General features: G+C 40.6%; 1 protein-coding gene across 1 annotated transcript in view; it reads left to right on the forward strand.

The window, feature by feature from the left end:
* The first annotated feature begins 10,493 nt into the window (after positions 1 to 10,493).
* ahsa1b (AHA1, activator of heat shock protein ATPase homolog 1b) overlaps positions 10,494 to 26,909 on the forward strand; it is a 30,932-nt gene continuing 14,516 nt past the window's right edge. The window contains exons 1-6 of the mRNA XM_061987425.2: positions 10,494 to 10,718; positions 19,746 to 19,936; positions 20,011 to 20,093; positions 20,163 to 20,280; positions 20,361 to 20,452; positions 20,535 to 20,663. Coding sequence (XP_061843409.1) covers positions 10,639 to 10,718; positions 19,746 to 19,936; positions 20,011 to 20,093; positions 20,163 to 20,280; positions 20,361 to 20,452; positions 20,535 to 20,663 — 693 coding nt within the window. The 5' untranslated portion in view covers positions 10,494 to 10,638. The remainder of the gene's footprint in view (positions 10,719 to 19,745; positions 19,937 to 20,010; positions 20,094 to 20,162; positions 20,281 to 20,360; positions 20,453 to 20,534; positions 20,664 to 26,909) is intronic.

Raw genomic sequence — 26,909 nt, forward strand, 5'->3', positions numbered from 1 at the left:
AAAAATATAAAAAATGTAGAAGTGCAATGAATATGGTGTGAAATGAATATATACATGAAAAAAACAAAAACAAAAACAGGGTGGTTGGTGGAATGGGTTATTGCACCGAAGAGAAGGCAGTTATGAGGGACAATGGGGCAGTCCGTTCAGGATGGTTATGGCCCTGGGGAAGAAGCTGTTCTTTAAGCCTGTTTGTTTTGGTTTTAATGCACCTGTAGCGCTTCACAGAGGGCAGCAGGTGGAACAGGTCAGAGCCAGGGTGGGTGCTGTCCTTGATGATGGCACTGGCTCTGTTGAGGCAGCGGGAGGTGTAGATGTCCGTCAGAGAGGGGAGAGGGCGGCCGATGATCTTCTGAGCCGTCTTGACCACTCTTTGCAGCCTCTCCCTGTCTGCTGCAGTGCAGCTGCCGTACCATACCGTAATACAGTAGGTCAGCAGGCTCTCGATGGACGAGCGGTAGAAGGTCAGCAGCAGGTCAGGCTTCAGGTTGTACTTCCCGAGGACTCTAAGGAAGTGTAGCCGCTGCTGAGCCTTCTTGATGATTGATGTGGTGTTGACTGTCCAGGAGAAGTCATTAGAGATGTGGACTCCATCAATCAGTGTGACTTCTGCTTTTGCCGTATCCGTAATACGCCGATAGGGAGAAGTTTGTATTTACACGATGAGTCGGGTGTGTCTTGACCTCCGCCGAACCCCTGAGGCCGACTCACCGAACCCCTAGGATTCAATCGAACCCAGGTTAAGAACCACTGATCTAGCATTTACTTAATTTAAGAATATTTTTCAACATATTGAGCAAAAAGGTCTCTTTTTTTTTCTACCCAGAAAAGTGCATTTGTTATTAGTGAGAATATACTTATTTTAAGGTATTTTTGGGTTCATGAGGTTAGCTAATTTTACTTGTTTTGGAAAATCTTGACAAGCCAAATTTTCTTGTTCTATTGGCAGATAATTTTCCTTAGTTCAAGTAAAATACCCCTATTTTTTGTATTTTTTGTTCTTGTTTTTGAACACTGACTTTTAGCAGTGTACCTTGCATTTGACATCGACAACGGGCAAAAACACCTACTATGCGTTCACAGTTGGTGTTTGCGTCGAACCGTGACTGTGATGAAATATGACGGACATAGCCAATGTCGAAAAAACTTAAAGTATGATTTTTGATCCGAGGTTATTCTTCTTCTTCTTTTGTTTTTATGGCGGTTGGCAAGCAACCTTGTGGTGTGCATTACCGCCACCTACTGTATTGGAGTGTGGACTGAGGTGGATCCTTACTCCATACTTGCCAACCCTCCCGGATTTTCCGGGAGACTCCCGAAATTCAGCGCCTTTCCCGAAAACCTCCCGGGACAAATTTTCTCCCGAAAATCTCCCGAAATTCAGGCTGACCTGGAGGCCACGCCCCCTCCAGCTCCTTGCGGACCCTCCAGGTCCGCATGGAGCAATGTTGTTGTAATATATTGAGTTGGAAGCAATACACAGGCAAGGGGATGAAGTACGTCTCTTTACTGTAGACTTCAGAATAGACTCACACACTTGACGTCAGGTGCGCAACACCACGTAAATCGTTGGCCAACCAAAAAGTAACCCCAGTACGCTATAGCCAACATTCACCAGGAGATGGCAACAAACATAGATCACTCTATATTCCTCCCCTTTTAGAATTGTAGAAGTTACTCAAAAGAAATAAACAACCCAACCAAAAAATGCAGCAGCTCAATTAAAAAACTGTTCTTAAGCCACATTCTTTCTTTTTTTTTAGTACTGAACTTTTAACCCTCATTTGTAAACAATAACATGCTTATTATACAAACAGTATTTGTACATCTTTAACACAGATTGTTATACTGTCTTCAGAGATTCAGTTTTTTTGGTGGTACTCGAAACCTTTCTGGGTACCTGCGGATCACTGGTGGGGTTTTTGTTGTGGGTGATCTGGGTTCTGATGATGGCAACTCAGCAGCCCTTGAATCTGGTTCAATGATGAGACTAGTTTGTGTCTGACTCACTGATGGTCCTGGTGATGGAACTGAAACAGCACTGTCCAGTTGTACTGATGGCACATTTTCTGCAACTGGTGGAGACTAGATAACTGGCAGTCTCTCCATGTTTTCTCGCCATGGTAACATGTGATCCACATGCACTATGCGCTGTCTCTGTCCCTCTTGATAGATAGATAGATAGATTGATATATATATATATATATATATATATATATATATATATATATATATATATATATGTATATATATATATATATATATATATATATATATATATATATATAAGAAAATACTTCACTTTCAGTGAATTCTAGCTATATATATATATATATTTTTTTTTTAAATTATTATATATATATATATATACATATATATACACACAGTATATATATGTATGTATATATATATATATATATGTATATATATATATATAAATATATATAAAAATATGGAATACTTGACTTGGTGAATTGTAGCTGTAAATATACTCCTCCCCTCTTAGCCACGCCCGCACCACGACCACACCCCCCACCTCCCGAAATCGGAGGTCTCAAGGTTGGCAAGTATGCCCTACTCTATATTATTTTATTCAACCCAGTGTTTTTTAAATATGTGTATATTGCTTTATATCCTGTATGTTCTGAGTTCAATCCTAATATATCTTCCTCTGCTAACCTAATATTCTCTTTCGCTATCTTACTTTCCAGTATTTCCCTTTCTCTATTGTATTTCCTACAATGTATTAAAACATGTCCTACACTTTCTATCTGATGGCAAGAATCACACAGTCCTGTAGTATGTTTCCCTATCAATTTCAATGAACTATTTAGATATGTATGTCCTAATCTCAATCTAGTAATAATGTCTTCTTCCTTCCTATTTCTATTCCTCCTCTCATTACACCTACTCTCCTCTGGACTTTGTAATACTCTCTACCTTTTCTTTCCTTATTCCAATTATCATGCCACTTTTTATTGTGTTCTATCTTAATTATGTCCTTCACTTCTTCTTTACTGTGCTTAATCTCCATGTTTACTTCTGTTTTAGTGGTTGCTTGTTTTGCCAGATCTCAGCTAATTCATTCCCCACAACTCCTACATGAGCAGGAACCCAAAGAAATGTTACCACACCTCCCGCTTTATTTATTCTGTAGGTTGCCTGAACTATTTCATAAACTAAATCTGGTCTTGTTTCTGATGCTATGTTTTTTTTGCTCATCAATGCACTGCTGGAGTCCGAGCACACGACTGCTTTCCTTGCTTTATTTTCCTCTATACAGTTAACTGCCATATAAATTGCTACCAATTCCCCTGTAAAAACAGATAACTTATCACTAATTCTTTTATTTAATACTATGTTTCCTTGTGAGATAACAGCTGCAGCTCCTACCTTATTATTTATAGTTTTTGATGCATCTGTGTATACCATGATGTTGTCTAAAAACGTTTCCTCAATCCATTGTTCTATCTGGTAACTATTTCAATTTCTATTCTTTAGTAATTTGCATGTTTACATTTGGGTTTTCATACATCCACGGTGGTATTGCAGGGATTGGTACTGTAGGGCTAACTTTAATATTGTCAATTTGAGCTTTATTACATATGTCTCCTATTATCAACCCGAAACTATTCATTTTTTTCCTTCTCTTTTTCTTGGCAGTTTAGTAGCACTTGATGAGTTGGATGTCCTTGCTTGGACCCTTTTAAGTTTGCCCAATAAACTGCTGACAGCGGATCTCTCCTCATGTCTAAAGGTTTTTCATTCATTTCTATTTGTAATGCTGCAACTGGGGTTGATTTTGTAGCTCCACAACTTAACCTTAAAGCCTGTGATTGGATCCTGTCTATTTCCCCAAGTAATGTTTTTGAAGCAGATTGATAAATGATGCATCCATAATCAATAACAGATGGAATTAAAGTTATATATATTGCTATCAATGTCTGCCTATCAGCCCCCCAATCTTTACCCCTCAAAGCCCTCATTATATTTAACACCTTTTTACTTTTCTCCACTATTTTGCTGATGTGGGTTGACCAGTTAATATTTATTTATCCAGAAGAAAAAAACAATAAACATCCAACCACTGTGCCATACCTGCCAACTACTCCGGTTTTCCCGTAATTAGTACGGTTTTCATCAACCTATTCCGGGTTACGGTTGCAGTGATAAAAAATACGGTTTTTCATTAATTAAAAAAAAAAAGTTTTTTTAAAGTTTTATTCACGAAATCGCGTAACAACAATGACAATCGACACTGCTTCCCGTAACTTCCTATCCAGCCATTCCGAATGCCATGCGCGAGGCTATTTATAGCACCGCTGCCAAGCACGAGGCACCAGTGGCCATTGTTTCCAAACGAGCGAACAATCATGGAATCAGCCGGAGAAAAATCGCAAACGAGTCTTAAACCGAAAAGAAAACTGCAGTCATTCCGTGAAGAATATTCAAAAGCCTATCCGGGAATAATTATTCGTTCCAAAAAGGGTGAAAACTACGCGAATTGCACCTTGTGCAGACAAGATTTTTCGATCGCACACGGAGGAATTAGCGATGTAAAAGACCACGTTGGGACAAAAAAACACAAGTCTAATGCCGTTGCTAGCGATACAATTTGGATTTTAGCCACAAAAAGGTAATGACACCAATGTTATCTATTGGAATTGTTTAGTACTGTTATACTGTTAAAAGTGTTTATACTATTTATGCTTTCAAGTCCAAGTTGAAGAAATCTTGTTAAATGTTGACAGCATAACTACCAAAATACAGAAGTATGTCCTTAATATTTTTGCAGTGCTATTTCTGTTGAAAAGTTAAAATGATTACATTAGAGATGTGATGTGCCACTTTTCAAGTTTCTGATGGCTTAAATTAATTTTCATTAATTTTTCATATTTTGAATTCTTTTGAAAGGCTTACAAAAAAACTACATTTGAATTGTAATTCCATGCTATTGACAGGACTATTAATTTTAATGAAGTTAGCTTACCATGTTTACAGTATGATAATTGTGATAGAAATGTGAATTTTAGGCACAGAATATTTTTTACAATTGAACAAGGCAGTAGATTATACAAGCTTGGACAGAAAGTTAATAATGACACCAATTTTTTTTTTATGGAATTGTTTAGTACTGTTTTACCATTTGTTTACTGTAAAAAGTGTTTATACTGTTTATACTTTCAATTAACAAATTGAAGTCTTGTGAAAGGTTGACAGGATAACTGGCATTAACTGTCAAAATAATTTCAAACTATTGAAGTTAGCTTACAGAATAAACATGTCAATCAACCCATATGATTTTTGCTGTAATATTTTTGTTTTGAAAAGTCACTGTGACTGATAGAAAAGTGATGGTTTTAGCAACATTTTAACCTGTCTGAATGCTAATAATCATTTTGCGTCGGAGGGCTCCTGAACCCCCCAACAGGACTTTGTCCTGGACCTACCGGGGCCTGCGGCCCCTGGACCCTGGCTACTAGGTTTTTCTGATTTCAAAAGTTGGCAGGTATGCTGTACATCAACGGGGACTATGTGGAAATGGTCTCTAACTTCAGGTTCCTGGGGATCCAGATCGAGGAAGACCTGTCGTGGAGTATGAACACCTCAGTGACCATCAAAAAGGCACAGCAGAGACTTTACTTTCTGAGACTCCTCAAAAAGAACAACCTGTCACAAAAACTGCTTGTGTCCTTCTATCGCTGCTCAATAGAGAGTGTGCTGACATACTGCATGTGTGTATGGTATGCCAGCTGCACGGCAGCAGAGAGAAATGCACTTCGGAGGGTCATACAAACTGCCATAAAGATCACTGGCTGCTCTCTCCCCTCCCTAGATGAACTGTACAGTGCCAGGTGCCTCAAAAAGGCCCAAAACATCATATGGGACCCATCTCACCCTGGACCAGTGACATGCAGTCAGGGGAGGCAGGTGAGGCCATCATGGAAATAACTTTTTTTTAAAATTGTTATATGTATCCAGTGATTATACTTTAACGTTATTTTCCATTTAACTTCACCAGTTTTAGATTATTTTTATTCAAAATCGCTGAATTTTCACATTTGCCGTTCAAATACTGAGAAGAGACTTGCGGTGAGTCACCAGCCAGTTGAGGCACGTCACTCAGTGCCTCACCATGGATTGCAGACTCGGCTAACTGCTGACCTGCTGTGCAGTGAGACCGTATTGCTATATGAATTATATTATACATTTCCATAGTTTAGTTAGCTGAGGTATATAATGTACAGTGTATTTTGTCAACAACTGTATGTGTGTAACGTATTTCTTGTGCTGAGCAATCATAAAACGGCTGCGAAGACGCACTGTGTGAGACTCGCAGTAATCCCGCCTCCTGGTGGTAGAGGGCGCTAGTGATCCCAGAGATCATTCTTGCGACTACTCGGCTGTAGAAGAAGTGACAACAAGCAGCAACAGTTAGCAGCGATCGTTTATTTTTTCCTCTTGCCTGGACTTTTAACATGGAGGATTACATATCTAAAATAAAACAGTTTACTAAACTGGACTTTCAATCGAAGAAGGAGGTAATAATTAAAGGAAGATCTCCATCGAGACAGAGAGACTTTTAAAACTGAAGAAAGATAAGGAAGACTTCTATAAACAAGTTATCGATGCTTTTGTTCAAAAGGAGCGGCGCATGGACTTCATTTATAAGTAAAGGTAAGACCATAATAACGTTTTTTTTATTAAATGTGCTTATTTGTGTGCTACAGTTTGTATGTGTAAAGTTAAAGTTAAGTTAAAGTACCAATGATTGTCACACACACGAGGTGTGGTGAAATTTGTCCTCTGCATTTGACCCATCCCCTTGATCAACCCCTAGGAGGTGAGGGGAGAAGTGGGCAGCAGCGGCGCCGCGCCCGGGAATCATTTTTGGTGATTTAACCCCCAATTCCAACCCTTGATGCTGAGTGCCAAGCAGGGAAGAATGCTGGTATGAGCTTTTAAACATAACCCGTTAACTGCTGCCAATCAAATGGTGAATAAGATACTCTTTAGGGTTCATATGTTTGTAAATCTGACTGTGATGAAGTCAGTGCCTCACCAGCCATCAACCTCACCGCACGTCACTGCCCTGGACATAAACTTTTTTAACTGCTGCCCTCGGGCAGGAGATACAGGACAATAAAATGCCGGACAAACAGACTTAAGAACACTTTTTACCCGAGAGCAATAGTGTCGCTGAACACAAGACGACAATAATGACTGTGCATGTGAGCTGTGTGCTTGCTATTTTTATGTATTTTTATCTATTTATCCAGGGCAGCACGGTGGAACAGGGGTTAGTGCATGTGCCTCACAATACAAAGGTCCTGAGTAGTCCTGAGTTCAATCCCGGGCTCGGGATCTTTCTGTGTGGAGTTTGCATGTTCTCCCCGTGACTGCGTGGGTTCCCTCCGGGTACTCCGGCTTCCTCCCACTTCCAAAGACATGCACCTGGGGATAGGTTGATTGGCGACACTAAATTGGCCCTAGTGTGTGAATGTGAGTGTGAATGTTGTCTGTCTATCTGTGTTGGTCCTGCGATGAGGTGGCGACTTGTCCAGGGCGTACCGCGCCTTCCGCCCGAATGCAGCTGAGATAGACTCCAGCACCCCCCCGCGACCCCAAAAGGGACAAGCGGTAGAAAATGGATCTATTATGGTTTTATGTGTTATGAATTTGCACTAAATTAGTTTTGCTTACAATTTCGTTGTACAATGTACAATGACAATAAAGATATATTCTATTCAGTTAATATTTTTATCAAACCATATTCCCAAATATTTAAATACTTGTACCTCTTCTATATTTTCTCCATAGAGTTTAATTTGGAGCTTGTTGTGTACTTTCCTCTTTGTAAAATGTATGCCTTTTGTCTTTCCAACAGAGAGTCTTAAACCCCAAGCCGTTCCCCATTCTTGAACATTATTTACCGCTTTTTGAATCTTCTTTTCCATATGATTAGTATTTCTAGCTCTCTTCCACATCACTCCATCATCAGGAAACATCCACTAACCCGGGGGGTCAGCAACCCGCGGCTCAAGAGCCACATGCAGCTCTTTAGCGGCGCCTTGGTGGCTCCATGAAGTTTTTTTTTTTTAAATATAAGGAAATGGAAAAAAAAGGGGTTGAAAAATATTTTTTTGTTGTAATATGGTTTTTGCAGGAGTTTGTGTTTATGCTTCACTGATGAGAGTAATTGGCTAGCGCCGTTTTGTCCTACTAATTTCAGCGGCCCTGGAACTCACCGTTGTGTGGACTGTGACTCAACAGTTTTTCATGTACAACTTTCTCCGACGCTGCCACAGAAAGACGTGTTTTACGCCACTCCTTCTTTGTCTCATTTTGTCCACCAAATGTTTTATACTGTGCGTGAATGCACAAATGTACGCTTTGTTGACATTATTGACTTGTTGGAGTGCATCATTATGCCTCGTTTGTAGGTATATTTGAGCTCATTTAATTTCCTTTACTTATGTGTATCTAGTTTATTTCTCCATGTCTCATGACACATTATTTGTATGTAATACTGGCTGCATTTCCAATAGTTGTTTGTGCGCCATGTTGACCCAGACCACAGCAAACATTACCTAGCTGGCAAAGATTGTAATAAATTAATTAGAAGAAGACAGCCTGCAGTTTCCTTTAACTTGGACACACATCTATACCTTTGCTCATTCTAAGCCAGTAATTTCCATTTTACTAACGTTTTCCCAATGTTGTAAAAATATGTAGAATAAATATTAGGGATGTCCGATAATGGCTTTTTGCCGATACCCGATATTGTCCAACTCTTTAATTACCGATACCGATATCAACCGATATATGCAGTCATGGAATTAACACATTATTATGCCTAATTTGGACAACCAGGTATGGTGAAGATAAGGTACTTTTTAAATTTTTTTATAAAATAAGATAAATAAATTAAAAACATTTTCTTGAATAAAAAAGAAAGTAAAACAATATAAAAACAGTTACATAGAAACTAGTAATTAATGAAAATGAGTAAAATTAACTGTTAAAGGTTAGTACTATTAGTGGACCAGCAGCACGCACAATCACGTGTGCTTACGGACTGTATCCCTTGCAGACTGTATTGATATATATTGATATATAATGTAGAAACCACAATATTAATAATAGAAAGAAACAACCCTTTTGTGCGAATGAGTGTAAATGAGGGAGGGAGGTTTTTTGGGTTGGTGCACTAATTGTAAGTGTATCTTGTGTTTTTTTATGTTGATTTAATAAAAAAAACCGAAAAAACAAACAAACCCCGATACCGATAATAAAAAAACCGATACCGATAATTTCCGATATTAACATTTTAAAGCATTTAATAAATATTACATTTGAACATTTCTGTCAACGAAGATTTGCGTCAGCCTCCGGCACATGGTCATTTTGATAGTCGGCTAATAAAGACACTTACATCATGTGTTGCCTTCATTATAAGACTTATATAAGCATACTTGCCAACCTTGAGACCTCCGATTTCGGGAGGTGGGGGCGTGGTCGGGGGTGGGGTGAGGCGTGGTTAAGAGGGGAGGAGTATATTGACAGCTAGAATTCACCAAGTCAAGTATTTCATACACATATATATATATATATATATATATATATATATATCTACATCCTGAAAATATGCAAACAAAACTGTGTTTAGATAATTGATACTTCAAACTTGCATAAATAAACATTAAGGAATATAACATAACTTGGCTTCTGAGAGTTTCAAAATGTAATGAATAAAATGCTAAAGTTGTTGATAAACAAGCAATTATTTTAATATTTAAATATGGTCATTTTAAATGAATTATTATGATAATTTAAAATCAATTATTTCAAATATGTTTATTTTAATGTGTAATTCTATGGCTGGATGTAATAAGGAGTCAGGAAAAAATACAAATAAAAATACAATTAATTTGGATGTTTTTAGCAAAATATAGTAAACATGTATTTAGTTTTTTGTTTTTTTTAATAATAAATATATTTATTTTTAGGTAAGATAAACATAATAATACAATTTATCTCTAGTCTGTATGATTTAGTTCTTGTCACCCTGTTGTCCTCCTGTCATGAAAAAAGGCTGTCCTCACTCAGGTCCGCATGGAGCTCAGCTCCGGCTGAAAATCGGGAGATTTTCGGGAGAATATTTGTCCCAGGAGTTTTTCGGGAGAGGCGCTGAATTTCGGGAGTCTCCCGGGAAATTCGGGAGGGTTGGAAAGTATGTATATAAGTCTTTTAATTTTTTGCGGCTCCAGACCGATTACTTTTTTGTATTTGTGGTCCAATGTGGCTCTTTCAACATTTCGGGTTGCCGACCCCTGCACTAACCCTTCCACTTCACTAAAAACGTCATTTATCATTATTGAATCCGAGGTTATTGTCTAGTGTCAGCCATCTTGAACGCTATGCCGGGAGACTGGCCGGGTCCCCGCGAACCGGATGTGAGGGGGCGTGTCCACCGCACCAACTTCCGTTTCCAGCAAGTTCTGTGCCTCGCGAATAAATGCTCGAGCACGGCCGGCGGGGCTGCGGGAGGTAGACGCTTCTAGAAGCAACGTGTGTTCATTCACCGGCAGAGTCGAGCACCGAGCCGCGCTCCTTTTTTTTTTAATACCAGCCAAGATGGCCAAATGGGGAGAAGGCGACCCTCGCTGGATCGTAGAAGAGCGAGCCGACGCTACTAATGTCAACAACTGGCACTGGTGAGGCAGAAAGAAAGGACATAGCTAGCCAGCCTGGCTAATGCTAATAGCATACCGAGCTACATGTCATGCTCACTAAAAACACCAATCCGATGTAATGTATTCTTCTTAATATGGTGTGTTAACACGGCGAAATATGTTAAAGGTGCTTTAATCATCGTAAAATGAAGCTAGCTTGTTGAAAGAAAGTGCATTGCAGTCAACTACCAACACGATAGTGAGTAGTAAAGAACTAGTGGACACAACTAAGTGTCATAACAAATTCTAGTCCGGCCCACGTGCACGCCTCAAAAACGTGCACGTCGGTGCCGGTGGGGGGAAATCATCTTATGACGTCATAGCGAGCTTGCGCCTTCAGCAGAAGCCGCTCGTACAAACGTCCCCGTTGGCTCACCATGGTAACCGTTTCTCAGCACCACTTTTTTTTTTCTTTCTCAACCACCCCATGGAAAGGTCTGGAGCTTTCCGGCACTGGGAAACTTCCAGATCTTAGAGTAGGGAACGCTCATTGGAACACACCCGTGCCCAGAGGTGGGTAGTAACGCGCTACATTTACTCCGTTACATCTACCTGAGTAATTTTTGGGATAAATTGTACTTCTAAGAGTAGTTTTAATGCAACGTACTTTTACTTGAGTATATTTATAGAGAAGAAACGCTACTTTTACTCCGCTCCATTTATCTACATTCAGCTCGCTACTCACTACTGATTTTTATCGATCTGTCAATGCATGCTTTGTTTGTTTTGGTTTGTCAGACAGACCTTCAAAGTAGGGCTGGGCGATATGGCCTTTTTTTAATATCGCAATATTTTAAGGCCATATCGCGATATCCATCCATCTTCTTCCGCTTATCCGAGGTCGGGTCGCGGGGGCAGCAGCCTAAGCAGGGAAGCCCAGACTTCCCTCTCCCCAGCCACTTCGTCCAGCTCTTCCTGTGGGACCCCGAGGCGTTCCCAGGCCAGCCGGGAGACATAGTCTTCCCAACGTGTCCTGGGTCTTCCCCGTGGCCTCCTACCGGTCGGACGTGCCCTAAACACCTCCCTAGGGAGGCGTTCGGGTGGCATCCTGACCAGATGCCCGAACCACCTCATCTGGCTCCTCTCGATGTGGAGGAGCAGCGGCTTTACTTTGAGCTCCCCCCGGATGGCAGAGCTTCTCACCCTATCTCTAAGGGAGAGCCCCGCCACCCGGCGGAGGAAAGTCATTTCGGCCGCTTGTACCCGTGATCTTGTCCTTTCGGTCATAACCCAAAGCTCATGACCATAGGTGAGGATGGGAACGTAGATCAACCGGTAAATTGAGAGCTTTGCCTTCCGGTTCAGCTCCTTCTTCACCACAACGGATCGATACAGCGTCCGCGTTACTGAAGACGCCGCACCGATCCGCCTGTCGATCTCACGATCCACTCTTCCCTCACTCGTGAACAAGACTCCGAGGTACTTGAACTCCTCCACTTGGGGCAAGATCTCCTCCCCAACCCAATACACAATATATATCTCGATATTTTGCCTTAGCCTTGAATGAACACTTGATGCATATAATTAGAGCAGTATGATGATTCTATGTGTTTACATTAAAACATTCTTCTTCATACTACATTAATATATGCTCCTTTTAAACTTTCATGCAGAGAAGGAAATCACAACTGAAAAAAATCACTATTTTTTTCATACGGTGTTGATCTGGAAATGTTTGCCTCGGCATTTTGATGGTGTGGGCGTGTGGCACCAAACGGAGATGTTGACGTGCGGAGTAAGCCCTCTTCATTGTCTAGCGGGTGACTTTTCAAATGATGCTACATATTAGCAATGTAGCCGAGTGTCATGGGTTCGCCTATACAGTGTACTTATCTAATAAAATAATAAACGGGAGACATTAGAGCAGGTTCGGTAGCCACCGCTTCTTTAATGTCAACGTCACACACCTCCTTCTACAACGACACACACCCTACGTCACAGCCCTACGGCAACAACTCTGGAGGAACAAAACTCCTCCTTACCTAACACACTCCAGTAACTTGGGACACCCTGAACTGTTTGTTACAGCAGTAATTCTACTTTTTATAGCAACGCTTTTGCCCCACACTTGACAAGCTACGGTTGTCTGTTCGACATATTCCCACTTGAAGCCAAACCACCGCCAGACGATGGACCCCCTGCTGTTTTTCCTGGGAATTATTTATTCCTCCATTTGTTACCAGATTCGCACCTTCTTTCTCTTGTATTACCGCTCGCACCACTCCGCTAGCATCACAGCTAACGTTAGCCATGCTGCTACCTCTCTGCTCGGGGAGGGCTTATGCGTATGTGACGTATGATGTGACAGTATGTGACGTGTGTAAGAAGGTGCGCTTGCTGTCTATGAGAAGGGGAGACCGGAAAGAGCGAGGAGAGCCTGTAGTGTAATGCCCGCAGCTAAAAGCAACTGCGTGAGAACGTATACTCGATATCACGATTTATTCATTTTCTATATCGCACAAAGACAAACCCGCGATATATCGCGTATATCGATATATCGCCCAGCCCTACTTCAAAGTAGGATCTATAGCATGTCTGCGTTTCACCAATCATATACAGTCACTGGTGACGTTTGACTCCGTTTCGCCAATCAAATGCAGTCACTGGTGACGTTTGACTCCGTTTCGCCAATCAAATGCAGTCACTGGTGACGTTTGACTCCGTTTCGCCAATCAAATGCAGTCACTGGTGACGTTTGACTCCGTTTTGCCAATCAAATGCAGTCACCGGTGACGTTTGACTCCGTTTCGCCAATCAAATGCAGTCACCGGTGATGTTTGACTCCGTTTCGCCAATCAAATGCAGTCACTGGTGACGTTTGACTCCGTTTCACCAATCAAACAGAGCCAGCGTTTCAGCGGCAAAACAACAAGTTCAAGCTTACATGAACTCGAGTCAAATTTGAGGAAGCACATGGCGGTAAGTAACGTTAATAGATATTTTGGCTGTCACCGTAGGCTGATGTTAGTTTCCCTACTATGAATCACTGTCAAATGTACATCGTGTGGGGACATTTATTAACGCACTGCAGCCTCATAGACAGACAGACAAAGACACACACACGCATGCATACAAACACCAATCAGAAGTGTGTTCCCAGGTGCAGCCCACACCTATCAGTTTATGGTTTGCGTAAAGGCTAACTTATTTTCCTTTGTAATCTCTGCCTACTGAGCCTATGGTGCTGTTAAGTTATTGTGGCTCAATTTGCCTTAATTTTTTTATGTTAATGTATTATTATTTAATATATATTATTGTTTTAGTTGCTTAAGAGATATTCCTGGCTCTGAATTTGCTCATTGCTATTTTTATGTTTTTGTGCATTATTTGTTGCCGTCATCATTAAACGAACAGGTTACTCATCAGTTACTCAGTACTTGAGTAGTTTTTTCACAACATACTTTTTACTTTTACTCAAGTAAATATTTGGGTGGCTACTCCTTACTTTTACTTGAGTAATAAATCTCTAAAGTAACGGTACTCACACTTAGTACAATTTCTGCTTACTCTACCCACCTCCGCCTGTGCGTTAGAATTCCCAAACCAAATGTATTTAATTTGAATGGGTAATCTAAAATTCATCATGCAACACAGATTAAATAATCATTTCAAACTGAGCTGATGTCAGCCATGTTTTTGTGGAAGGGCTATTTTTTTACTCCCCAACGTTCTTTGAAGGGGACCTTTTTTGCAAAACCAACTTTTTGCACAATCTTACGTCTATCCTCTTGTTTTGGGGCAGACTGGCTCGTGCATGCACATGTAAACTAATACAAATTGCCGTATTTTTCGGAGTATAAGTCACACCGGGCGAAAATGCATAATAAAGAAGGAAAAAAACATATATGTCGCACTTTTAAGTCACATTTTTGGCGGGAACTGTATTTGATAAAAGCCAACACTAAGAATAGACATTTGAAAGGCAATTTAAAATAAATAAAGAATAGTGAACAACAGGCTGAATAAGTGTACGTTATATGAGGCACAGAGGTGGGTAGAGTAGCCAGAAATTGTACTCAAGTAAGAGTACTGTTACTTTAGAGATGTATTACTCAAGTAAAAGTAAGGAGTAGTCACCCAAATATTTACTTGAGTAAAAATAAAAAGTATGTTGTGAAAAAACTACTCAAGTACTGAGTAACTGATGAGTAACATACACACTCATATCATATATATATATATATATATATATATATATATATATACATAGATACATATACATTGATATATACAGTATATCATTTATATGTATTTATTTTGCTGTTTTTGTTTACATATTAAAGGTGTTTTAATGAATATACATGCATGTTTAACACATATAGATTCCTTTCTTTCATGAAGACTAGAATATAAGTTGGTGTATTACCTGATTCTGATGACTTGCATTGATTGTAATCAGACAGTCGTGATGATAACGTCCACGTTTTCAAATGGAGGAGAAGAAAAGTTCCTCCTTTCTGTCTAATACCACATGAAAGTTTCCAGCTTCCATATTCGTTTTTATATACTTTACAAGAAATATATTGGCGTCAAACTCCGTAGCTTGCTAGCTTGTTTGCGCTGGCTTTCGGAGACTCTTGTTTTGAAAGCGCAGGCGCGATGGAGCGGCACTTTTATTGTGAAGACACGTCCTCATGTGCGGTCAGTCTTTAGGCTTTTGACAGGATGTACGGTTGAAATAAAAAAGTATCTTTTTTCTTTCACACTTTTGATTGATTGATTGGAACTTTTATTATTAGATTGCACAGTACAGTACACATTCCGTACAATTGACCACTAAATGGTAACACCCCAATAAGTTTTTCAACTTATTTAAGTCAGGTCATGTGACCACCTGGCTCTGTTTGATTGGTCCAACGTCACCAGTGACTGCATCTGATTGGTGGAACGAAGTGAAACGTCACCAGTAAGGCAGGCATTTTGAAGGTCTGTCTGACAGACCAAAACAAACAAAGCATGCATTAACAGATCGATAAAAATTAGTAGCGAGTAGCGAGCTGAATGTAGATAAAAGTAGCGGAGTAAAAGTAGCGTTCCTTCTCTATAAATATACTTAAGTAAAAGTATGTTGCATTAAAACTACTCTTAGAAGTACAATTTATCCCAAAAGTTACTCAAGTAGATGTAACTGAGTAAATGCAGCGCGTTACTACCCACCTCTGATGAGGCATAAATAACCAACTGAGAATGTGCCTGGTATGTTAACGTAACATATTATGGTAAGAGTCATTCAAATAACTATAACATGTAGAACATGCTATACGTTTACCAAACAATCTGCCACTCCTAATCGCTAAATCCCATGAAATCTTATACGTCTAGTCTCTTACGTGAATGAGCCAAATAATATTATTTGATATTTTACGGTAATGTGTTAATAATTTCACACATAAGTCGCTCCTGAGTATAAGTCGCACCCCCGACCAAACTATGGAAAAAACTGCGACTTATAGTCCGAAAAATACGGTGCGTATAGTTCGAACGTATTTCTATCATTAGACTCGATATGGATTTGATTGATTGAGACTTTTATTAGTAAATTGCACAGTACAGTACATATTCCGTACAATTGACCACTAAATGGTCAATTGTACGAATAAGTTGTCAATTGTACGAATAAGTTGTCAACTTGTTTAACGTTAATCAATTCATGGTACAAATATATACTATCAGCATAATACAGTCATCACACAAGTTAATCATCAGAGTATATACATTGAATTATTTACAATAAGCGCTAGAAACTACAACATGGCTGACGGGGACAAGACGGGACCCGGCCCGAAACTGCAGCCATCGCGGGGGTGAAGCGGCGTAGGCGTGGGATCAGGGTGGGGTGTCACAAAAAAAAAAAAGATTTTTGAATTAATGGTGATTTTTAATTTGTAACAACTTTTACCCGATTCCAGAAAATGAAAAACCCTTTTAAAAAAATCTACATTTATTTATGTTTTAATCTGTCCAGTCCAGCCACTCAGGCAAATTATATAGTGATGTAAATGATCTATACCTACTCAGTGGCCTAGTGGTTAGAGTGTCCGCCCTGAGATGGGTAGGTTGTGAGTTCAAACCCCGGTCGAGTCATACCAAAGACTATAAAAATGGGACCCATTACCTCCCTGCTTGGCACTCAGCATCAAGGGTTGGAATTGGGGGTTAAAATCACCAAAAATGATTCCCGGGCGTGGCACCGCTGCTGCCCACTGCTCCCCACTGCTCCCCTCACCTCTCAGGGGGTGAACAAGGCGATGGGTCAAATGCAGAGGACAAATTTCGCCACACCTAGTGTGTGTGTGACAATCAATGGTACTTTACATTATATCTGCTGTACAGATTTATTTTACAACAGAGAAGTGTTGGATACTTCTCTTGTTGCCTTATTTGTATTTGACTTTCTTACATGTTTGGGTAGAATTGTATTAAACAAAACCAGTGTTCCTTTTTAACTACAGTCCTCTATAAAATAGACAATCAACTGGCACCCAATGTTATTAAAAAGTATTGCTTTTGAATCGAGAATCAATTCTAAATCTAATCGTTCCCCTGAGGAATCGAATCCAATCATGTGGTGCCCAAAGATTCACAACCCTAATATGTGTGCATGTTTGTGTAGTAGTAGTCCCTGGGTGCGTGTTTTGTCCATAAGCCCCAAAGCCGCTACCCTCGGCGGCCCGGAACAGCGTCAACACCCCAGTGTCTTTGAAGAATGGGGGAGGGATTTCAGAACGTTTTTTCGCTGAAATGGTCTCAATTGTAGATGAGGAAAATAGCGTATACCGTATTTTTCGGACTATAAGTCGCAGTTTTTTTCATAGTTTGGCCGGGGGTGCGACTTATACTCAGGAGCGACTTATGTGTGAAATTATTAACACATTAGCGTAAAATATCAAATAAAATTATTTAGCTCATTGACGTAAGAGACTAGACGTATAAGATTTCATGGGATTTAGCGATTAGGAGTGACAGATTGTTTGGTAAACGTATAGCATGTTCTATATGTTATAGTTATTTGAATGACTCTTACCATAATATGTTACGTTAACATACCAGGCACGTTCTCAGTTGGTTATTTATGCCTCATATAACGTACACTTATTCAGCCTGTTGTTCACTATTCTTTATTTATTTTAAATTGCCTTTCAAATGTCTATTCTTGGTGTTGGGTTTTATCAAATACATTTCCCCAAAAAATACGACTTATATATGTTTTTTTCCTTCTTTATTATGCATTTTCGGCCGGTGCGACTTATACTCCGAAAAATACGGTAATTCTTAAAACTGTCACTACACGCGCTATGGATGCGCTAAGAACTACCAACATGGCTGACGGGGAGAATACGCCCACAAAACGGTGCATCCTGAGGAGACGGCCAGAAAGCGGTTTGAAGATGGTCTGTAAATCATAATTTCTGCAAAATTTTGACCGAAGAACTGAGGTGGCGACTTGTCCAGGGTGTACGCCGCCTTCCGCCCGATTGTAGCGGAGATAGGCTCCAGCGACCCCGAAGGGATTAAGCGGTAGAAAATGGATGGATGGATGGAACTATTGGACCACATGGAAGAGTTTTATATGTATAAAAAAATCATACATTTGAGCCCTTTTAAAGGGGAACATTATCACAATTTCAGAAGGGTTAAAACCATTAAAAATCAGTTCCCAGTGGCTTATTTTATTTTTCGAAGTTTTTTTCAAAATTTTACCCATCACGCAATATCCCCCCAAAAAAGCTTCAAAGTGCCTGATTTTAACCATCGTTATATACACCCGTCCATTTTCCTGTGACTTCACATAGTGATGCCAACACAAATAAACATGGCACATAGAACAGCAAGCTATCGCGACATTAGCTCGGATTCAGACTCGGATTTCAGCGGCTTAAGCGATTCAACAGATTACGCATGTATTGAAACGGATGGTTGTAGTGTGGAGGCAGGTAGCAAAAACGAATTGAAGAAGAAACTGAAGCTATTGAGCCATATCGGTTTGAACCGTATGCAAGTGAAACCGACAAACGACACGACAGCCAGCAACATGGGAGAAAGCGAGGACGAATTCGGCGATCGCCTTCTAACCAACGATCGGTATGTGTTTGTTTGGCATTAAAGGAAACTAACAACTATGAACTAGGTTTACAGCATATGAAATACATTTGGAAACAACATGCACTTTGAGAGTGCAGACAGCCCAATTTTCATCAATTAATATATTCTGTAGACATACCCTCATCCGCGCTCTTTTCCTGATAGCTGAGCTGTCCAGTTTTGGAGTTGATGTCAGCAGGCCAGGGAAGCTAGGGTCGATATTCTTCTCTTGATCATCTTCGGTGGCATAAGGGACGGTGTGAGCCAAGACATCCAGGGGGTTTAGCTCGCTCGTCTGCGGGAACAAACTGCCGCCATTGCTTGCCGTGCTACCGAGGTCCTTTGTCCCTGAATTGCTCACACACTCCGGCAGATTCAATGGGGGTCTGGCGGCAGATTTCTTTGACCTTATCGTTGGAAATGCATCTGCTTTGAGTGTCGCAGGATATCCACACATTCTTGCCATCTCTGTCGTGGCATAGCTTTCGTCGGTAAAGTGTGCTGAACAAACGTCCAATTTCTTGCCACTTTCGCATCTTTGGGCCACTGGTGCAACTTGAATCCGTCACTGTTCGTGTTGTTACACCCTCCGACAACACACCGACGAGGCATGATGTCTCCAAGGTACGGAAAACAGTCGAAAAAACGGAAAATAACAGAGCTGATTTGACTCGGTGTTTGAGAAAATGGCGGATTGCTTCCCGATTCTATTATTCGCTCCGAGAGCGAATATTAGAAAGGCGTTTAATTCGCCAAAATTCACCCATTTAGAGTTCGGAAATCGGTTAAAAAAATATATGGTCTTTTTTCTGCAACATCAAGGTATATATTGACGCTTACATAGGTCTGGTGATAATGTTCCCCTTTAAGGTGGTGCAGCTGCTGTGCGTTAGTATAGCTGTTTAACCATGGATTCCTCCCTCACAGGACGGAACGGGATGCCACAAGCTGGTCGTCGGACAAATTGAAAAGCCTCCTTCTGGGGTTGTGCGTGGAGAACGAGGAGGGCTGCTGCGAGGTCTCCGAGGTCAGCAAGTTGGAAGGCGAGGCGTCGATCAACAACCGCAAAGGGAAACTTATTTTCTTCTACGAGTGGAACATGAAGGCAACTTGGACCGGTGAGTCCAATGCCGGAGACATTGTTATTGTTCGATGACGCGACATAACCCCCCACGCACTTCTTTTTCTTCAGGAAAGTCAAAATCAGGAATCAAATACAAAGGGACCATCGAGATTCCCAACCTGTCCGACGAGAACGACATGGAGGATCTGGATGTAAGCATTCCCGGTGCTTCGGAGCGCAAGAAGAGACTTTATAGGTGACACATGTCCTCTCCTTTGTAGATCGGCATCTCACTCAACAAAGATGAACCGGAGACGCCACTGGTCCAGCTGATGAAGTCCAAAGGATCCGAGAAGATCCGCATGGCTCTCGGAAGCTATGTGGACTATCTAAAAACAGGTGAAGGGCGTGGTCTGTGGAGGTGTCTACAGGACTGTGTGGCTGCTTGTTAATCACGGCTTGTTCTTGATAACGTGCAGAGTTTACCCAGGGGATGATCCTGCCCACTGCGAACGGCATGGTGCAGCTGCAGTCCACCTCGCAGTCCAAAGCCAAGGCGGACAAAACCCAGGTTCACTGCTCTGGCGCCCGCCGTCACACTGTCTTCCGTGAGGTGTCGTAGCAGGTGCTAACTTCTTCTATTCATGGACTAGATTTCATCTTCAAGCAGCACTGCGGCGCCGGTCCACACGGGCGTGAAGATCCCCACGTGCAAGTTCAGCATGAGGGAGACGTTCCTCACGTCGCCTGCAGACCTCTACAGAGTCTTTGTCAACCAGGAGGTGAGTGTTGTGTAGTTATGTGCGGATCCATACTACCGATATCAGATCTTTATGCTCTAATATTGATTCTCAAATTAAAATAATGGTACTTTTGATACTTTAGTTCAGGGGTGTCCAAACTTTACTGAAAAGTCAAAGTATGTGGAAGCCATATTGATATTGTTTATTTAAAAAAAAAAAGCTAAAACCAGATATTCTGTCAGCTTTGTATATAGGTGATTAAGTATATTATTATTAATTAATTAGAACATTTAAACTTTATATCGTTTCATACCCAATTTATTTTTCTTACATTTTTCCTGTTTTTCCCCTATGTAGGAATAGAATAAAAATATGATTTTTTAACTGCAGAGCATAGTCTGTCAAAAAATTCTGCCTGTATGAAAATATTAACGTGCAGGTACATATTTAATAGTGTTTATTATGGTTGTTTTAATTTTTCAAATTAATTCATGAGTTAGTATTTTTTTTAATTAACTAACGAAACTTAGTTTATATTTTATTTATATTACATTTTTCTTTTGGGAACTTATATTATTTTAGATGTATAAATATGTATGTGTGTCTATATATATATATATATATATATATATATACTGTATGTATGTATCAGAGATGCGCGGATAGGCAATTATTTCATCCGCAACCGCATCACAAAAGTCGTCAACCATCCGCATTCACCCGAACTAACATTTAATCAAAACCGCACCCGCCCGTTGTTATATATCTAATATAGACGATGCAAGGCATTAGTGAGGTTATAAAGCTTTTGCCTGTTAAAGAAAGGAGACTGATCCAATGTAGCAGAGACATTCAATGCGTGCCACGCTGTCACGGCCCAGACGCACACCAGTGCGCAATCATCTGGGAGCCGCGCTGAGCGCACCTCCAAGCGCGTGGAGGTGCGATGTCCCTCGCACCCACGGCGGCTCCACCCGGGCTCGCGCCCGAGGCTTCAGCGCGCACAGCGGCGGCCATCCTACTCGTCGCGGCCTAGCTCTCGCTGCCGGCGACGGCCGGGTATGGGCCCGACGCTCCAGCGTCATCCATTTTCAGGGCTAGTTGATTCGGCAGGTGGGTTGTTACACACTCCTTAGCGGGTTCCGACTTCCATGGCCACCGTCCTGCTGTCTATATCAACCAACACCTTTTCTGGGGTCTGATGAGCGTCGGCATCGGGCGCCTTAACCCGGCGTTCGGTTCATCCCGCAGCGCCAGTTCTGCTTACCAAAAGTGGCCCACTCGGCTCACCAGGGTGAGCCCCACCCCTTTCGTGAGCGCACTGTGCGCGGAGTGACCCCTGTTACGCGCCCCCGGTTACGCGCCCCCGGCAACGGGGGTGGCGGGCAGTTAAGCTGCGCGCGCGGAGTGACCCCTGTTACGAGCCCCCGGCCACGGGGGTGGCGGGCAGGTAAGCTGCTTACCTGCTGCGCGTGACGCCGGCCGCGGCGAAGGCGGATGAGGCGGGGTGTCGGTGCGGTGGGCGCGGTGGTGACCCTGGACGTGCGTCGGGCCCTTCTCGCGGATCACCTCCGCTACGGCTCCCGGTGGGGCCCTCTCGGGGGAAGGGGCCTCGGTCCCGGACCCCGGCGAGGCGTCCCTTCTCCGCTCCGTAAAAGTGTCCATCTCTTTTTTTTTTTCTTTTTCTGTTGTGGCATATGCTGCAGGTGCCTGCTCGTTTTTCGTATGTGGGTAACAACATTTAACTATGTATATATATTTCCCAATTGGTTTAACTGCCACCCGCCTGAATCTATTTAAAATCTAATTTTTTTAAAATTTCAACCGCCCGACCCGACCCGCGGATAAAATCTAATTTTTTTTTTATTTCAACCGCCCGACCCGCGGATAATCCGCGGACTCCGCGGTTGTGTCCGCAAACCGCGCATCTCTAGTATGTATGTATGTGTATTTATATATGTACAGGTAAAAGCCAGTAAATTGGAATATTTTGAAAAACTTGATTTATTTCAGTAATTGCATTCAAAAGGTGTAACTTGTACATTATATTTATTCATTGCACACAGACTGATGCATTCAAATGTTTATTTCATTTAATTTTGATGATTTGAAGTGGCAACAAATGAAAATCCAAAATTCCGTGTGTCACAAAATTAGAATATTACTTAAGGCTAATACAAAAAAGGGATTTTTAGAAATGTTGGCCAACTGAAAAGTATGAAAATGAAAAATATGAGCATGTACAATACTCAATACTTGGTTGGAGCTCCTTTTGCCTCAATTACTGCGTTAATGCGGCGTGGCATGGAGTCGATGAGTTTCTGGCACTGCTCAGGTGTTATGAGAGCCCAGGTTGCTCTGATAGTGGCCTTCAACTCTTCTGCGTTTTTGGGTCTGGCATTCTGCATCTTCCTTTTCACAATACCCCACAGATTTTCTATGGGGCTAAGGTCAGGGGAGTTGGCGGGCCAATTTAGAACAGAAATACCATGGTCCGTAAACCAGGCACGGGTAGATTTTGCGCTGTGTGCAGGCGCCAAGTCCTGTTGGAACTTGAAATCTCCATCTCCATAGAGCAGGTCAGCAGCAGGAAGCATGAAGTGCTCTAAAACTTGCTGGTAGACGGCTGCGTTGACCCTGGATCTCAGGAAACAGAGTGGACCAACACCAGCAGATGACATGGCACCCCAAACCACCACTGATGGTGGAAACTTTACACTAGACTTCAGGCAACGTGGATCCTGTGCCTCTCATGTCTTCCTCCAGACTCTGGGACCTCGATTTCCAAAGGAAATGCAAACCAAACCAACCCAAACCATCAGTGATGGTTTGGGGTGCCATGTCATCTGCTGGTGTCGGTCCACTCTGTTTCCTGAGATCCAGGGTCAACGCAGCCGTCTACCAGCAAGTTTTAGAGCACTTCATGCTTCCTGCTGCTGACCTGCTCTATGGAGATGGAGATTTCAAGTTCCAACAGGACTTGGCGCCTGCACACAGCGCAAAATCTACCCGTGCCTGGTTTACGGACCATGGTATTTCTGTTCTAAATTGGCCCGCCAACTCCCCTGACCTTAGCCCCATAGAAAATCTGTGGGGTATTGTGAAAAGGAAGATGCAGAATGCCAGACCCAAAAACGCAGAAGAGTTGAAGGCCACTATCAGAGCAACCTGGGCTCTCATAACACCTGAGCAGTGCCAGAAACTCATCGACTCCATGCCACGCCGCATTAACGCAGTAATTGAGGCAAAAGGAGCTCCAACCAAGTATTGAGTATTGTACATGCTCATATTTTTCATTTTCATACTTTTCAGTTGGCCAACATTTCTAAAAATCCCTTTTTTGTATTAGCCTTAAGTAATATTCTAATTTTGTGACACACGGAATTTTGGATTTTCATTTGTTGCCACTTCAAATCATCAAAATTAAATGAAATAAACATTTGAATGCATCAGTCTGTGTGCAATGAATAAATATAATGTACAAGTTACACCTTTTGAATGCAATTACTGAAATAAATCAAGTTTTTCAAAATATTCTAATTTACTGGCTTTTACCTGTATGTATGTAGTTTAAAATTTTCAGCTTTTTCTTATTACATGCAGATTTTTTTTCTTACATTTTACTGTTTTCATCGATTAGTGTATTATTTGAAGACACAGAACTTTTAAAATGTTACCAGACACGTTAGGTATATTTGCACAAAGTACCGGTATCGCTGATACAGCCTGAATTTTATTTGGGATCGGGGGAAAAAAATCAGTGGTACCGCACATCACTGTCGTGTCCAAGGTGTCCTCTTCAAATCCCCTTTTTTGTTTACATGCACTGTATAAGGAATCAAATTATTTGTACAATATTCTCTGAGATAATGTTTAACACACCTGCACAGGAGCAGCAGTACACTTCAGTTATACGTGTGTCCGTAAGGTCTCTTTAAAATTTTACAAATATATTACACAGGCAGTTGACAAGATTTGTTAACTAAAGTCTATTTAATGTAATCAGTGGTTGTCAAAGTTTCTTTTACCTCACTTAATACACCTCTATATGGGCACCACTCCTTGCACGAAGCAATGTTGCCACGTTCGCTGTAGCATAGCCGCATCAATGGAATGAAACAGCATACCTGAAACGGGGTTTCCACGGGTCATTAAAAAGCATTAAGTCTTTAAATGGATTTTTGCGAAAATTAAGGCTTTCAATAGAATTAAAAAGCATTAAATACGATGTCCAGAGGCATTAAAAAATAAATGAGTAAATAAATCAAACAATAAATGGAAATGAGGTCATTAACTTTGCAGTTATCGATAAATTGCTACGTCTTCCTCTCTGGCTTTCAAAATGGATACAAGAGGTCTCTCTCTGTGCATGGCCCTCAGCACCTGAGCACGTTGATTGGACAGAAGAATTACATGAATAGGACAATTATGTCAAAAATAATAATCACAATTATTTTTGATTGATATTGTAATCATGATTAATTACACAATTATTCATTATTTGAAAACAAGAGTATGTATTGTACCACAAAATTAAATTTTAAATATAGTTTCAAAAAACGATATTGATTAGTAACAAATAAACCAACAAGTAAAAAAATAATAGCAATAACAAATTTAAATAACATTAGCAATATAAAAACCAATAAATTCATTTTTTCCCCTTTTGTTTTTAATTCAGTTTTTTTTTACCTTTTAGACTTATTTTATCCCCATAGTGTGTGCTTTTTGTGTAAAATAAAATGTAATAAAATATTTGTTAATTAATTGCAAAAATCCTCACTTTTATTGGTGCAATACATCTTTTGATAATTTTGACCAGTATGTTATTTAGGTCAAAGCATAATAATTGTGTAAATGTATCAATAGGTGCTTTAAGTGCATAATGCTTGTGTAAGATACTTTTTTGAAACCTTTTATTTTATTAGCGCAGTCAGACTGCTCCATGCTATTATTGTGCTCGACTCACTTGATTGAGGATGTTGAAAAAGAGTGCCTCCCAAGTTGCGGCCACTGTTTGATCATTGATCTTACATCAAGGATGTCGTTCACAACAACACAACAGATGATGTGTGTTGTAGGTGTATGGATTGTTCTTGCTAGTTATAGCTTCGTAGTTTAGTCACTGTTTGAAGTTCTCGACGTTCACATTGTTTAATTCAGGACATGGACTGAGTGTGTCGGGGATGAATAAGCACTAACAGTTTTCCCAAACAAATGTTTCTTCTCCTCACAATGACAACATTTCACTCACATGTCAATTTCCCTGATATATTTTTTTGCGTTTATCAGCGGATTCTGTTTTATTGGCCAACTATGTGACTGCGTCCGCGGTTACATGAACACCTGAAATCCTATGACTTACTTTTTTGTTGAGTTTAATGATTATTTATTTTGCATAAGTGTCAAATACAAAGTAGCAACCATGGTGACATCCCCAAATTCTACTAGACGAGCTCTTCTCTCACTCATTCGCGCCTCATCTCATCGTATTTTTTTCCGATTATTGTATTTTCATGATCGTGAGAAGCCATAATTGTAATCTGAATTAAAATCAGATTAATTGTCCAGCCTTAGAACAGAGTAAACCTCTTGTCAGTCATTCACAATTTCTGTTTCGGTACACGCAGTCGGGACCTTCTTGCAATTCTCTTCACGTTTTCCTGCTTGTAGTAGTGGCAGCCACAATCATGAATATGATGCAGTTTAAGAGGTTGTTCAACACAAAGTAAAATGAAAAATAATTCAGATAATCATCTTGAACTCATTGGAAAAAATATATTTCTGTCATGTAAATTCTAACTGACTCAACTATTTATTTCTGTAAGAGAAATGTTGTATTTAGAATTCATTGATGTAAATTGGGTTACAATTTGAGAACATGAAGTGAACATATGTGTCAGTAGTTGCTATGAAGTGGAAAAGGGGTAGGATTAAATAAGCCTTGGTTCTTCCTACACTTTTTGTAAGGACAAATGATAAAATGTGTGATGTATCATGTTAAAATTGCATACATGTTCGAAATAAACTTCAACCAACAATTTTAATGTTGGAGTTGGAACTAATTGTTTTGAAAGATGTTTGCGGTGGTGGGCTGTGCGGACCCATAAATGATGGCAAATCAAACTGACCAATTACAGCTCTTCTTTGTTCTAACTTAATTATATACAATTCAAACAACCAGAACAGGCAAGTAAACATGTTTCTATACATTTATTTCAAAATATGTAAATAGAAATTATTTGTCTCTATAATTTTCAAACAGTAATCAAGAAAAAGAAACAA

Source organism: Nerophis lumbriciformis, linkage group LG26 (assembly GCF_033978685.3).
Source record: "Nerophis lumbriciformis linkage group LG26, RoL_Nlum_v2.1, whole genome shotgun sequence".
Taxonomy (NCBI): domain Eukaryota; kingdom Metazoa; phylum Chordata; class Actinopteri; order Syngnathiformes; family Syngnathidae; genus Nerophis; species Nerophis lumbriciformis.